We start from the raw sequence: 16,936 nt of genomic DNA, 5'->3' as shown, positions 1-16,936 counted from the left end.
GCTTAGGTTAAATTGGTTACAGAGTCCTGAATCAGGATGTAGAATGTCATGCAACAATTTATACCAAAGAACACCAGGTTACGTGTTTTATTCAAAGATGAGATAATGAGTGGATTATTACCAGGCTATTATTAATCTTGGAATGTTTTGTCAGTGTCAGTCTATCACTGTTGTCGAAACCATGTTTTCAGTTGCAATGGCTGGATCTAATTTAAGCTTTATTATTATTTCCCTGCAAGTCAAGAAGTTTATACACTCACAGATTCCATGGTTCCATGGTCCCGGAAGACGATCAAAGCAGCCAAACGTGAGTACAGGGACAGGGTGGAACAACAGTTTGACAACCCTCGGAGTATGTGGCAGGGACTAAACACGATCACAGACTTTAGAGGGAAAACCAGCACACCGCAGACCACGGCCTCTCTGTGTGAGGATCTAAACGTATTCTACGCTAGATTCGACACAGCGAACACCATGAGACCGGACAGTGTGCGCACCGCGGATGACGTCAGTGCGCACACTGTGTCTGAGGAGGATGTGCGGAAGTGCTTCAGGAAGGTGAACGCACGCAAAGCTACTGGTCCGGACGGGATTCCCTGCCGCGTCCTCAGGTCATGCGCGGCTCAGCTGGCTGGAGTGTTCACACACATCTTCAACCTTTCCCTCTCTCTGTCTGTAGTCCCAGCCTGCTTCAAAGTGGCCACCATCGTCCCTGTACCCAAATCCTCCACCATCTCCTCATTGAACGACTGGCGACCTGTAGCCCTGACCCCCATCGTAAGCAAATGCTTCGAGAAGCTGGTCAGGGACTTCATCTGCTCTGCACTACCCGACTCACTGGACCCTCTACAGTTTGCATACCGCCACAACAGGTCCACTGATGATGCCATAGCCCTGACACTACACACTGCCCTGTCACACCTGGAGAAGAGAGACACGTATGTGAGGATGCTGTTTGTAGATTACAGCTCAGCATTCAATACCATCGTTCCCTCGAAGCTGGACAGGAAACTGCAGGATCTAGGACTGAGCAGCTCCCTCTGCAGCTGGATCCTTAGCTTCCTGTCTGACAGACGCCAGGTGGTCAGACTGGGCAGCATCACCTCATCCCCCATCACACTGAACACTGGTGCTCCACAGGGGTGTGTACTGAGCCCTCTCCTGTACTCACTCTACACCTACGACTGCACAGCCACTAACAGCTCCAACATCATTGTGAAGTTTGCGGACGACACTACAGTGGTGGGTCTTATCACCAACGGTGATGAGACGGCTTACAGGGAGGAGGTCAGCGCCCTGACCCACTGGTGTCAAGACAACCATCTCACCCTCAACGTCGCAAAGACAAAGGAGTTGATAGTGGACTTCCGGAGGTGCAGAGAAGTACACACCCCCATCACCATCAACGGCGCTGCTGTGGAGAGAGTGAGCAGCTTCCGGTTCCTTGGCGTACACCTGGCTGAGGATCTTACGTGGTCAGTACACACAAACAAAACAGTGAAGAAGGCCCAGCAGCGCCTCTTCTTTCTCAGGAGACTGAAAAGATTCGGCATGAGCCCCCGCATCCTCAGGACCTTCTATCACTGTGCCATTGAGAGCATCCTCACTGGATGCATCACCACCTGGTATGGCAACAGCACCGCCTACAACTGCAAAGCTCTCCAGCGAGTAGTGCGGTGCTCTGAACGGATAATTGGAGGTGAGCTTCCCTCCCTCCAAGACATCTACAGGAAGCGGTGCCTGAGGAAAGCGGGGAGGATCATCAAGGACTCCAGTCACCCCAGCCATAAACTGTTCAGACTGCTTCCATCAGGAAGGAGGTTCTGCAGCATCCGGTCCCGTACCAGCAGACTGAGAGGCAGCTTCTTCCACCAGGCCATCAGACTGCTGAACACGTCATAGACACCTCAGCTTCACTACTGGAACTTCAACATTATGCACTCCACACTGTATATAAATGCCACTTGTTTTGCACATATTCAACTCTGTATATTTTATATATTTTATTATTATTATTATTATTATTATTATTTTATTTTATTTTTTTACTATTTAATTTGTAAAAATGTGTATACACACACACACACACACACACACACACACACACACACACACACACACACACACACACACACGTAGGAAAATATTTAGTATACACATCCAGAAATGCATACACTATTATATATTGTACATATATTTATTAGTTTCAGGTTGGCCATTCTTGTATTTTGCTCGTTTGTGTTGTTGTGTTTGCACATCTCTGTTGCTTGTGGGGCTCGCACACAAGAATTTCACTCGCATGTGCTGTGCCAGTGTGCCTGCACATGTGATGTGACAATAAAAAAAAAAAAAGTGATTTGATTTGAGGTGTGTGTGTGCATATATGCTTGAATATAATCAGGGAAATGATATGTATAGATTATTAAGTAAGATGTGATGTTTTTTAAGTGCATTAATTCTGGTACACATAATGATGGGCAAGGCAACAGAAGGTATGCTTAAAAAGAACATGTTAAATGGCTGATTGCAAAGAAATGATCGCACAGGCTGAGTACTAGTCCTGGAGTAAAGATGAGTTGAGGGTTCACCAGCATGTGAAAGACAGTGTAGATAAATAACTAACAAGATCAAATGTCCAAATCACAACATCAACAGTCACCTCAAGGTTCTTTATATTGTAAGGTAAAGATCCTACTTTACTGCAGAGAAATCCCCAACAATCACATGGCCCCCTACGAGTGAGCACTTGGTGACAGTGGGAAGGAAAAACTCTCTTTTAGCAGGAAGAAACTTCCAGCAGAACCAGGCTCAGGGGGCTCAGGCTTGGGGTGGCCATCTGCCACCACAAATTGGGCGTGAAGCAGGGAAACAGTGCAAAGACACACTATGGATGAGAGCCAGAGCTCAGTAATAATGATTATATGCAAAGAGGTGAGGATAATATAAATTCAAATTCAAATTCAAATTTTATTTGTCACGTACACAGTCATACACAGTACGATATGTAGTGAAATGCTTGGACAACTGCTCGTGACCTAAAGAAAACAAAAAAGGAAAGGCTATGAATAAGATAGGAAATAAATATGAAAAATTAAAAAGGGTAAATTTAACTAGGAAGGAATAAAATATAAATTAAGGTTAAAAATGAAATAACTGTACAACACAAATTAGAATGAAGGGTAAATTTAACTGGGAAGAATAAGATAAAATATATAAATTAAAGTTGAAAATAAAATAACTGTACAACAAAATACACAATACACAATATAGAACTATATAAGAATGTATGAAGAAATCTAAATATAAATAAATATATACACAATAACAGCAGCTGTACAAGTATTAACTGGAAATGAAGAATATAGTGACCAGTGTTGTGCAAAAACAATGTCCAGAAAGTCCAGTGTGTGTGTAAGAACCATATGTGTGGGTCAGTACTGTGTGGTGGTGTGATTGAGAGACCGTATCGCCTGCGGGAAGAAGCTCCTCCTCAGTCTCTCTGTGTTGGTCTTCAGGGAGCGGAATCGCTTTCCTGACCTCAACAGAGAGAACAGTCTGTTGTTGGGATGGCTGAGGTCCTTCACGATCTTCCTGGCCTTGGTCCAGCACCGCCTGCTGTAGATTGAGTGCAGGTCAGGGAGTATATATAGTATCAATAGGATTCAGACGGTACAGATCAGTTTTTACAAACGGGTTAGTGCTGAATGCTGAATGAACATTATCCTAGGTATAATTGTGACAGTACATGTACTCACTCAAGAAAGCTAAGATATTCAGTACTGGACAGCTTGCAATCCAGACCAGTGACCCAGTTAAAACATTTGTTGCATTATGAAATGGGAAATATGATGAGTTGCACACTTTTGCAGTGTTGTTGTAATGCAATGACAAAAATATGTTGCTGTCCCAGCAATTTTAAATATATTGCTGTTGTCAAATTCAAACGTGCCACATCTGATTTCTCAGTTTTAACCTATTCATATGTTTTCTCTATAAGTATATAGAGTATAAATGATGTGTATGTTATTGAATTCTGCTTCTATTTACGTCTCAAACAGCATCTAAACTTTTATGGTCGTGTGTAACTAAAGGGCACGTCTTTAAAAAAGGATCAGTGGTCTCAGTAATGACACGTAGCTGTGCTGTTTTTCACAGGTCTGTGCACGAGCTCCCCGCAGACTCCAGAAGAGCTGGAAAGCAGAAACAAACTGCTGCATCTCCTGGATTCTGTGATCGATGCGCTGGTCTGGGCCATCTCCAAACTGGGCCTATCCACCCAGCAGCAGACTCTGCGCCTTGGCCATCTCACCATGCTGCTCTCCCACATCCGGCACGTCAGGTACACACAGAACGGAGGGAGTATTATGTCTGATTTCCTCACATGCTCACAGTAATGCTCAGCAAGCATGTGCACAAAAACATATTTTTGCATGAAATTAAGTAAAAAGACTTACTAACTTTTCCAATCAAGTGTTCACCACAGACACTTCACAATGTTTGTGAAGCAAGTCTCTTAAATTTAATAATAACAAAATAAGGTCTGTTTTATATTGGTTTATTTTTGTTTTTACATCTCAGACATACCAGGTTCAGTTTATCCCCCAGAAGTGCTATATGCAGAATTTAATAAAGATGACTGGCATTAATATCTCAGCTACATTAAACCACAAGTAGGCGTGTGCTAATAAAATAGAGGATCATTTACAGAGAATACACGGCTAAAATGAAGAAATGTCTGCATGCATTGTGCACACTGGAACTTCCTCCTCATGTTCGGTGATAATAACTTTAACAGTAGACTGAAAGCTTCTGCAAAATCCTGCATTTGTTGCATTGATGTTTTGTGTTTACCTGTAACATCTCATTTTCTACACAAACTTTATGTAAATATTCATCACAGCCATGGATTTAGAGACAGAACAAATATTTGACCAGCCAGGCATAACATTATGACCACCTGCTTAATATTGTGTTGGTCCCCTTTTTGCTGCCAAAACACTAGACCACTGAAGGTGTCCTGTGGTATCTGACACCAAGATGCTAGAAATAGATCCTTTAAGTCCTCTAAGAGCAGCGGTCCCCAACCTTTTTTGCGCCACGGACCGGTTTATGTCCGACAATATTTTCACGGACCGGCCTTTAAGGTGTCGCAGATAAATACAACAAAGTAAAACCAGTACTGGTACCAAAAAAAAGATGATTTATTCATAAGACACGGGAAAAGACCCAGGGAAACAGAGTTAACGATAAAAACCCTGAAAACCATAAATTTCACACCCGAGCCTCAACTCTGGTGGTCCTGTACCAAACGACTCACGGACCGGTACCGGTCCATGGCCCGGGGGCTGGGGACCTCTGCTCTAAGATGTGAGGTGGGGTCTCGGTGGATCAGATGTGTTTGTCCAGCAGATCCCACAAATGCTTGATTGGATTGAGATCTGGGAAAGTCAACACCTCAAACTAAATGTTGTGCTCCTCAAACTATTCCTGTACTATTTTTTGCCTTGCGGCCGAGCGCATTATCCTGCTGAAAAAGGCCACAGCAATCAGGGAATACCGTTACCATGAAAGGGTGTGCTTGGTCTGCAGCAATGCTTAGGTAGGTGGTACGTGTCAAAGTAGCATCCACATGGATGCCCCCCAGGTTTCTCTTCAGCACTGTAGCCAGGCTGACAAAAAGTCAGAGCTCTTTTGAGCCAACCATCCCTTTAACGTTAACTAGTAATGACTTCATGAACTTCTTCACAAATAAAATTTTTATCATTAGAGGAAAAATTACCAATAATCATCCCACAGATGTAATATTATCTACAGCTACTCTTAGTACCATTGATGTTAAGTTAGACTCTTTTTCTCCAATTGATCTTTCTGAGTTAACTTCAATAATTACTTCCTCCAAACCATCAACGTGTCTTTTAGACCCCATTCCTACAAAACTGCTCAAAGAAGTCCTGCCATTAATTAATTCTTCGATCTTAAATATGATCAACCTATCTCTAATGATCGGCTATGTACCACAGGCCTTCAAGCTGGCTGTAGTTAAACCTTTACTCAAAAAGCCATCTCTAGACCCAGCAGTCTTAACTAATTATAGGCCAATCTCCAACCTTCCTTTCCTATCAAAAATCCTTGAAAGAGTAGTTGTCAAACAGCTAACAGATCATCTGCAGAGGAATGGCTTATTGGAAGAGTTTCAGTCAGGTTTCAGAGCTCATCACAGCACAGAAACAGCTTTAGTGAGGGTTACAAATGATCTTCTTATGGCCTCTGACAGTGAACTCATCTCTGTGCTTGTCCTGCTAGACCTTAGTGCAGCGTTCGATACTGTCGACCATAATATCCTATTAGAGCAATTAGAACATGCTGTAGGTATTACAGGTACTGCACTGCAGTGGTTTGTATCATATCTATCTAATAGACTCCAATTTGTGCATGTAAATGGAGAGTCCTCTTCACACGCTGAGGTTAATTATGGAGTTACACAGGGTTCAGTGCTAGGACCAATTCTGTTTACATTATACATGCTTCCCTTAGGCAGCATCATTTGAAGACATAGCATACATTTTCACTGCTATGCTGATGACACCCAGCTCTATCTGTCCATGAAGCCAGATAACACACACCAATTAGTTAAACTGCAGGAATGTCTTAAAGACATAAAGACCTGGATGGCCGCTAACTTTCTGCTTCTTAATTCAGATAAAACTGAGGTTATTGTACTCGGCCCTGACAAGCTTAGAAATATGGTATCTAACCAGATTCTTACTGTGGATGGCATTACCTTGGCCTCCAGTAACGCTGTGAGGAACCTTGGAGTCATTTTTGACCAGGATATGTCCTTCAACGCACATATTAAACAAATATGTAAGACTGCGTTCTTCCATTTGCGCAACATCTCTAAAATTAGAAATATCCTGTCTCAGAGTGACGCTGAAAAACTAGTTCATGCATTTATTACTTCCAGGCTGGACGACTGTAATTCATTATTATCAGGATGTCCAAAAAACTCACTGAAAAGCCTTCAGCTAATCCAAAATGCTGCAGCAAGAGTCCTGACAGGGACTAGAAAGAGAGAGCATATTTCTCCTGTTTTGGCTTCCCTTCATTGGCTTCCTGTTAAATCCAGAATTGAATTCAAAATCCTGCTCCTCACATACAAGGTCTTAAATAATCAGGCCCCATCTTATCTTAATGACCTTGTAGTACCATATCACCCTATTAGAGCACTTCGCTCTCGCTCTGCAGGCCTACTTGTTGTTCCTACAGTATTTAAAAGTAGAATGGAGGGAGAGCCTTCAGTTTTCAGGCCCCTCTTCTGTGGAACCAGCTTCCAGTTTGGATTCGGGAGACAGACACTATCTCTACTTTTAAGATTAGGCTTAAAACTTTCCTTTTTGCTAAAGCATATAGTTAGGGCTGGACCAGGTGACCCTGATTCCTCCCTTAGTTATGCTGCAATAGACGTAGGCTGCCGGGGGATTCCCATGATGCATTGAGTTTTTCCTTTCCAGTCACCTTTCTCACTCACTATGTGTTAACCCTTTAAGACCTACCATAGAACCAAGTCCGCCAGAGCTTATATTATATTTTTACATGGTGTGGTGCCATTTTTGGGAGCATTTCAAGTTGCTATACATCAATACAACAATTATAGCCCAGATTTTAATAATATGTATTCATTAAGTGCATAGTAATTACATAAATTGCAAAAAAGTGCAATAAACTACAAAAAAAATGAAAATCGTTTTTGCTTTTTTAACATATATTTCTAGTTGGAGAAATTTAAGAGCCTTATCCCTCAAAACTGTAAATACAAAAAAGTTGCACAAAATAGTTTCCTACCACAGGAACTTTATTTTGAGTGTCTTCATAGTTTTATTTTTGAAATACACCAATTTTTATACACTGCAGGAAAAACGAAAATAAATATTATACTGCAAATTTGCAAAAAAGCAGCATATGCATCAAAATAAACTATTTCCAGCAATGCAATATGAGTCCTAAGCATCCCAGAAACGACACAGAAAGTCATAAAATCAAACATAACTTTTAAAAAGACCAGTATAGGCCCTGAGGCCCTGATGGTAAAAAAGACTACATTTCTGCGAAAATGATGTCACTTCCGGTTTCGGGCAGGTAATGGCGGACATGCAAAAGTTCGCGCTGACGTCTATTCCAACGTAGGAAGTGTTATGAACAGCTGATCGGATCGGCAAAGCGTGTTTCTGGAATATTATGTTTTTGTTGCTGCAAGCGCTTTTTATGCAGTTTTTGCAAAGCTTTATGTGGAAGGAAACCGTGACCTAGGACAAGCTGATGGCATAAGATGTAAGTACAACTCCTCCGGTTTCATATGCAAAAAAAATTATTGCGCTAGCTTATGTGGTTGCAGAGCTACCGGGATTTAAAAATAGTTACGTAAAACAGAGCGTGCCCGCTCTGACCGGCTCTAAAGGGTTAATAGACCTCTCTGCATTGAATCATATCTGTTATTAACCTCTGTCTCTCTTCCACAGCATGTCTTTTATCCTGTCTTCCTTCTCTCACCCCAACCGGTCGCAGCAGATGGCTGCCCCTCCCTGAGCCTGGTTTTGCCGGAGGTTTCTTCCTGTTAAAAGGGAGTTTTTCCTTCCCACTGTCGCCAAAGTGCTTGCTCATAGGGGGTCATATGATTGTTGGGATTTTGTCTGTATCTATGAAGCGCCTTGAGGCGACTTTTGTTGTGATCTGGTGCTATATAAATAAAATTGAATTGAATTGAATTGAATGGATGGCAAAACCCAAGGTTTCCCACATTGCCCAAAAGCATCAAACTGCCACTCAGACTTGCCTTCTTCTCAGTGCACCCACGGTCCATGGTCCACTTCTGATGCTCACATTCCCACTGTTGGTGCTTTTGGGTGTCGACAGGGATCAGCATGGGCGCTCTGACTGGTCTGCAATTATTCAGTCCCATACCTATCAAATTGTGATACACTGTGTATTCTGACACCTTTCAATCCGAACCAGCTTGAACCTTTTGTAGAGTTTGAGTTACAGCAGCTCATCTGTTGGGTCGGACCACGCAGACCAGTCTTCACTCCCCACTTGCATTGAGCCTTGGTTGTCAGTGACCCTGGCTGGTTCACTAATGTTCCTTCCTTGGACCACTTTTGATAGATACTGACCACTGCAGACTGGGAATATCCCACAAGAACTGCAGTATTAGAGATGCTCCAACCGAGTCAACCTTGTCAAATTTTCTGAAATCCTCAGACTTGCACATTTTTCCTGCTAACCCTAACCCTCTAACACATCAGCTCTGATGACTAAATGTTCACTTGCTCTCTGATATATACCACTCACTAACTGATGCTGATGGACATTAATTTCAAAGACTCTAAATAGGTTTGTGCTTTGTAAGAACAGAATAATTATGTACTATTCGTTTACATTAGACTTGAATAGTTTGTAAAACCAGACAAGACAAGTTTGTAATGCTGTGCTGTCAGCAGAGATACATCTATGGAACTCCAAAGTGTTCAAAATTAAATAAATAAATAAGTCATGATGAAATAAATTACTAGGTGAATAAATAAGACACAGATATGTAATGTGAGAATGATATTGTGAAATAATTGAACACATTTTGAAAAAAAGCTCATTATTGTGAAATATATTGCATTCTGCTATATAAATTTACTTATTATTGTGAAATATTATTTCATGATCATTATTTTTCACAATAACAGAGATTATTCCTGAGGCATTTTATTTATTCCCAGCCGTTTTTAATCCAAAATGTCCTTTTTTCAAAGTCAGTCTTTATTTCAAAATCCCGTTTTTCCCAATGGCCTATTTATTTCATAATGCGACTTTTCAGCAGAATGACTTTGTCTGTCAATCAAGAAAGACAGGGCGGAGCCAGTTGTGTGATTGGTTGCCCCTTTGCTCAAATATAAGTAATCCGGTTGTTCAGTGATGACGCGACGAATCCAACGTCCTGTCCTAAAGTAGTCTGCGTTTAATATGGCTTTTGTGTTGTTAACATGTTTAATGTTATGTATTTTCTTCTATTTGACCTCAAAAAGCTTCTTCTTTTTTTTTTTTTTGCCTGTCCCATTTGAGAGTTGGGAGTTCGCCTTGTAATCGGAAGGTTGCCGGTTCGAGCCCCGGCTCGGACAGTCTCGGTCGTTGTGTCCTTGGGCAAGACACTTCACCCGTTGCCTACTGGTGGTGGTCAGAGGGCCCGGTGGCGCCAGTGTCCGGCAGCCTCGCCTCTGTCAGTGCGCCCCAGGGTGGCTGTGGCTACAATGTAGCTTGCCATCACCAGTGTGTGAATGTGTGTGTGAATAGGTGGATGACTGGATATGTAAAGCGCTTTGGGGTCCTTAGGGACTAGTAAAGCGCTATATAAATACAGGCCATTTACCATTTGGTTCTTTAGCCATCAGAATTGTTGTCTGAAGACCAACAAGGATACCCAATGGATTTACTTTGCCAAATGGATCATCGTGGCATTGCCGTATTGGTCCATTTGATCGACCTTTGTTTTTATTATTTATTATATTTTATTTTCAGATGTTACAGACGGGACAGACATGAGTGAGGGATAGGAAAGGGAGAGAGAAAGAGGAAGGAAAAGAAAAACAGAAGGGGAGAGGGACAGTGAGAAAGGGGGGGAGAAAAAAAATCTCCTGGATCACCTGTTGAGAGAAGAAGAATAGAAAACAAGCAAAAACAAACCAAAGCAACATACTAAACACAACACCATCGCATTAATCTAGCTAAGTGTAAACAGCAGTAAATACTAAATATTCAATGTTGTTGTGCAGCACGCAGGGCAGATAGCGCACAATGTGCTTTGAAGTAGCAGCCAAGAAAGGTGTAATTTAAGTCTACGAGCAGTGAACATCCGTGTGCATACCTGTGTGGATCAGCGCGCTTGTATTCAAATGGTTTCCACATGTAATGGTCTGCAAGAGGATGTAGCGAGCCATAGCCCCGTCCCGCAGGGCATGAAGCAGGCATGGAGGAGATCCAGGCCCCAGACATCCAGAGGCCTCAGAGTGCGAGAGCCCAAAGAGAACCACCGGAGGGGCATCCGTGCCACCCTCATGGGAAGGGCTGAGGATCCCCAGACGAGGCGTCACCCAGGAGCCACCGAGCAGAAGCTAGAGGTGGCTGCACCGGCGTGCCCGCCGGCTCTGCCGGCAGCCAGCTGTGCCAGAGTGAACCGAGCCGCAGGCCCGGAGGCCCGAGGGCCCCCCGCACCCCGGAGGAGGCCTGACCGAGCAACAGGCGCCAGGCCCCGCCAGGTAGCCACCGGGAGTGAGCCGGTACATACCTGAGTGCCCAGCCCCGGACACCAAGAACCACCAATGCACCGACCCCTGAGGGCATCAGTCACTGGCAGGGAGTGTGGTGAGGGGAGATAGGCCTTGGAGGGCCTGGGAGTTCCCAGAGAGATGGAGTCTAAGACCCGACCTGACATATAGACACAGACAAACAGGCACACACAGACACAAACATACATTCCCACCCTCATGCACACATATACAAACACTCAGCACTCACCCAACGTAAGGATTGACATAAATGGACATGTACACACAATCACACTCCCCAAACATACTCTATACCCCGGGTCCAGGTACCCTCGCCCCCAGAGGGGGAAACAGAACCCAGACCCAAGAGATGTTACCCTTCCCCCCCGGGGTGGAGGCAAGCAGACCGTCCCAGGCTCCACAGCAGCAGGGAGGCCAATCGGACAGCTAACATCTCCTCCCAGCCCCCTTGCCCCAATGGCTAGCAGAGAACGGGGGAGTGTGAAGACCCCATACCTCCCTCCTCCTGCTCATGTGTAGTGTTGCTGCGTGTTGTTCTAAAGTGCATTTAAAACAAGGGAGAGCATGGTGCTGCTGCCAGAGAGCAGCAGGTGTTAGCACGGCCCCTCCCGAGAACCCTCAATGTCTACATGGATTTAAAATTGAGAGCTGGGCACCAGCGCCAGAGGTAGGTTTGAGTACACAGACCGTCCACTGGACGCCGTTAACGTGCCCACCCTCAAGGCCCTATATATATGTGTGTGTTATGAGAGTGTAAGTAATGTGGATGTCTAAGTTGTGAGATAAAATTGAGGCACAGGTGGCCAGAAGGGGACAGGGGGGGGGGGGGGGGGGGAATGTCTCCCCTGCACCCTTGTGACACAGGTAGAGACTCCAAGGCCCTACCTGTGTGGGTGAGTGTGGTGGAGCGGGAAGAGGGAGGTAGCCGGGGATGGGGAGGAAAAGGAGGGAGGGGAGGATGCCCCTCCCTAGGGCCAGCTCCCCCGCTGACTCCAGTAGGCACTCCCGTCCTCTGGTACCCACCAAGGCAAGGGAGCCCAGGTCCATCCAGACCGGGGCCTACGGTAGCACTGCCAAGCCCCACAGGACCCGGGGCAGCCCACCCTACCCCACCGCAGAGGAAACTGTACCCACCCCAACATTCAATCGTCTCCCAGACTACACAAGACAACAGACACCCAGGTTAAGTTTATTCTCCACCTCTCCTATGTCTCTCCCCCACCTGCAGAGTGGACTCCTGCAAGGATGGAACAACCTCCCAGCACGGAGGCGAAGCACCCCCGAACCCCAAACTCCCACGCCTGCCCCGGATCCACTCAGGGGCAGCCAGGCCACCAGGCCAGTAACCTACGTCCACCAGTACAGACCATCCTCCAGCCCCCCTGCACGCAGCCACAAGGAGAACAACCTCTAAGAGCGACCAGAGCCACTAACCAGGTTATGAACACAACCCCCAGGTTAAGCCCTCCAGGGATAACGTCTCTAGGGGTCCTCCAGGCGCCCTAAGCCCGTCCCAACTCCATATCAACCACAGTAGCTAAGGCGGGACCAAACCACGACCCCCTACCCCCGCTAGGTGATGGAGCCGATCAAAGGAGCCCAGAGGGATTGATCTAATGTGGTGGCAGAGGCTATATCGAGACTAATGTGATCTATTAGAAGGTTTCTATATTGGCTAGAATTAAGATTATTTTTATTTTTCCAGTTCATGAGGACCGTTTTCTTGGCGATGCATAGGGCAGTAAAAACCATGTGGACTGTATTAGTTTCTGTAGTGACCTCATCCTGTTTCCCCAACAAGCATACTAAAGGGTAGGTTGGAATTTTACATTTCAGACACTTTGATAAGTCTTCACATATCTCGCGCCAAAACTTCTGCACTGGTGGACAGAACCAAAGAGCGTGAATGTAATTGTCTGGTGTATTGCCTTGAAAGTGTGAGCAGTTGTTGGAAGATGTAAAGCCCATCTTGAACATCCTATGACCTGTATAGTGCACTCTATGTAGTATTTTGTATTGTATTAATTGCAGACTGGGATTTTTAATCAATTTAAAGGTTTTTAAGCATACCTGAGACCAGAAGTTTTGGTCTAAGCTGACCGATAAATCTGCTTCCCACTTTGCAATAGGAAGGGATATTGATTCATCTGTTTTAGAAAGTGTTCTGTATATTTTAGATAATAATTTGGGGGATTTAAGAGTAAGGAAATGTGCCGCACTTGGTGGTGTTTGTAATTCAACTTGACTGAGGTTAAATTTCTTTTTTACTATGGATTTAATTTGTTGATATTCTAAAAATCTTTTCTTGTTGATCCCATATTGTGCAACTAGTCTGTCAAATGGAATAAATTCTGTTCCCTCTAATATATGTTCTAAGTATTTAATTCCTTTACAACTCCATTTTGGGAAATTAATCATATTATTGTTTTGTAATATGTCAGGGTTATTCCAGATAGGTGTACGTTTGCATGGGATTAATGATGACTCCGTTATTTTTAGAAACTCCCACCATGCTGTCAGAGAAAAGCTGATGTTGATACTTTTAAAGCATTCACGTCTTTTGATGTTTGAGCTAATAAATGGTAGGCCTGAAATCTCTAGATCCTTGCATAGTGCCTGTTCAACATCTAGCCAGGGCTCATCTAAGAAGGTATGTTTTAACCATTCTGAGATGAACTGAAGCCTGTTGGCTAAGAAGTATTGGTGAAAATTAGGCAGATCTAATCCTCCTCTATCCTTGGTTCTTTGTAGCGTTTGTAAGCTGATACGCGGGGGTTTATCTTTCCAAAGGAATTTGGAAATATATGAATCCAGAGATCTGAACCAATCTTGTGATGGTTTGTTAGGGATCATCAAAAATAAGTAATTTATTTTTGGCAAGATCATCATTTTTTATAGTGGCGACCCTTCCCATGAGTGATATGGGTAGAGATTTCCATCTAGTCAGATCGCCTTCTACTTTCTTTAGAAGTGGGATGTGGTTTAATTTAGTTAAGTCTGAAAGCTTAGGAGAAACATTAATACCTAAATATTTAATATTTCCAGACTGTAATGGGGCAGAGGAAGAATTATGGAAGGAGCAGTTGATGGGAAGAACTGTAGATTTTGGCCAGTTAATTGAATAATCTGAAACTCTTGAAAACCAGTTTATTAGAGTAATTACCTCAGAGAGGTTGGTTTGTGTGTTTTGCAGAAAAAGCAACACATCATCCGCATAGAGACTGATTTTATGTTCTATGCTCTTACATTTTACGCCCTTAATTGTTGTAGCCTGTCTAAATGCTGCTGCTAGAGGTTCGATAAAAATTGCAAAAAGTGAAGGGGAGAGTGGGCATCCCTGTCTGGTGCCCCTCAGGAGACAGAAGCTGGAGGATGTCTGGTCATTTGTTCTGATACGAGCTGTTGGGGAATTGTATAATATTCTTATCCAGTTTATGAAAGAGTTTCCAAAACCAAATTTGTGTAAAGTTGCGAATAAAAATTTCCAGTTAACTCTGTCAAATGCTTTTTCTGCATCTAGAGATAATATTATGGTTTCGATGTTTTTATTGTATGAGTAGTCTATTAAATTAAGTAATCTACGAGTGTTTGTTGAGGAGTGCCGACCTTTTATGAAACCAGTTTGGTCAGGATGAATTAAGAGGGGGGTTATTTTCTCTAATCTCTTTGAGAGAGCTTTGCAGATTATTTTAAGGTCTACATTTAAAAGAGAAATTGGACGATAGCTTGAGGGAAATAAAGGGTCTTTGCCTGGTTTTAGCAGGAGACTAATGTTGGCAGAATTCATATTTGGTGGTAGTCTGCCATTTTCCTCGATTTCCTGCAACATGCTGTGGAATACTGGTGCCAAAATTGTCCAGAATTCTTTGTAGAATTCTGCAGGGAAGCCGTCTGGACCTGGAGCCTTATTATTGGGCATACTTATCAGGGCTTCCTGGAGTTCACCTGGCGTCAGTGGCGAATCCAGTGCCATTGCTTGACTGTCTAGTAATTTTGGAAGAGTTACGTTGTCAAGAAACAAATCAATTTCATTTTTAGATGGGTTTATTTGTGGTAAATATAAAGTTTCATAGAAATCCCTAAAAATGTTGTTTATTCTTCCAGGGTCATATATTGTGTTCCCCGATAAATCTTTAGCAGCACATATAGTTGTTTTTTCTTTCTTTATTTTTAACTGATTAGCTAGAAATCGACCTGATTTGTTACTGTGTTCAAAATTCTGCAAGCGAAGTCTTTGTATAAGGAATTGTGTTTTTTTATTAATAATTTCATTTAATTCTAGTTTTGTTTTGCGTATTTTGTTCAATGTTTCCTGATCTTGGTCGCACGCGTAGGCTTCTTCTAGTGATTTGATGGTTTTTTCTAATTCCTGAATATTTTTGTTTTCTTCTTTCTTTTTGTGTGATGAGAAAGAAATTATTTTACCTCTCATCACAGCTTTCCCTCCTTCCCATAGAACAGAAGCAGATATTCCGGGAGTGTCATTAAAGTCTAAATATGAAGTCCATTCCTTTTTAAAATATTTAATAAAGTCTTCGTCTTTAAGCAGTGATGTATTAAATCTCCAGTTTTTACTTGGCGTAGTATTATTCTTGTGCATTAGTGTTAAAGATACAGGAGCATGATCGCTGACAGCTATAGGATGAATCTCAGTGTCTGAAATGTCACTCAGCAGTGAGCTGCTGACCAAAAAATAATCCAGACGAGAGTAGGAGTGATGAACATGTGAGAAAAAAGTATATTCCTTACTGTTGGGGTGAAGGGAGCGCCATGCATCGCGAAGGCCAAAGTCGTTCATATACTGTTTGATTATATTTGTGGATTGCCAATTGCGCTGAGTTCCTGTTGTGTTGAGCCTATCCATTTCTTCATTTAGTCCAAGGTTGAGGTCGCCTCCAAGAATGAGTGTGCAATCGAGGTGTTCAGAGAGTGCACTAAAAAATCCGTGGAAGAATGAGGGTTCATCAACATTTGGACCATATATACTTACAATACATAATTTTTTGTTCAATATTGATAGTTTAATAATTAGAAATCTACCCTCTGGATCTATAACTGTATTGAGTACTGTAAAATTAACATTTTTATGTATTAAAATTGCTACTCTCCTTTGTCTAGAATTATAACAGGCTGCAAACACGTTAGGAAACTCAGGTGTTTTAAGTTCGTTTAAACCTGTGACAGGTCTGTGAGTTTCTTGTAATAAAACAACATCTGCCTGTAGTTTTTTAAGCTGGTTAAATATCTTTAACCTCTTTCCTCTGGAGCCAGCTCCATTTACATTCCATGTGACAAACCTCAGCATGCCCATAATTGTGTGTGTATGTCTAATGATGTATGCTGGGTGTTTCGTTTAGACAGGTGGAGAGAATGTGGAAACATCACTTGTTTGTAAATAGAAAGAGAAAAAAAAGTGTGGTGAGAGGCACCGTAAGTCTGACTATGTGTGTGAATATTCACTAATATGAACAAGCGTGGCTTGCTTATGTGTCCTGCAAGTCTGTGCGTGCTGTGAGGCTGTTGTGAATGTGCTGCCGTTGAGCGGATGTGTTTGCGTGATCGTGGTGTGAAAATATGGAGAAATAGAGGGTGTTGTTTGTAGGTGAGTG

At 43.0% G+C, this 16,936-nt stretch overlaps 1 protein-coding gene across 1 annotated transcript in view; it reads left to right on the top strand.

Annotated features, from left to right (window-relative positions):
• Positions 1 to 16,936, top strand: part of esr2b (estrogen receptor 2b) — a 72,412-nt gene that overhangs the window by 37,882 nt on the left and 17,594 nt on the right. The window contains exon 9 of the mRNA XM_080871822.1: positions 4,156 to 4,339. Coding sequence (XP_080727948.1) covers positions 4,156 to 4,339 — 184 coding nt within the window. The remainder of the gene's footprint in view (positions 1 to 4,155; positions 4,340 to 16,936) is intronic.

This window comes from Rhamphochromis sp. 'chilingali' (genome assembly GCF_963969265.1).
Source record: "Rhamphochromis sp. 'chilingali' genome assembly, chromosome: 21".
NCBI classification, from domain to species: Eukaryota; Metazoa; Chordata; class Actinopteri; order Cichliformes; family Cichlidae; genus Rhamphochromis; species Rhamphochromis sp. 'chilingali'.
The sequence above is the reverse complement of the archived record's forward strand: the minus strand, read 5'-3'. Positions and strand labels throughout refer to the sequence as shown.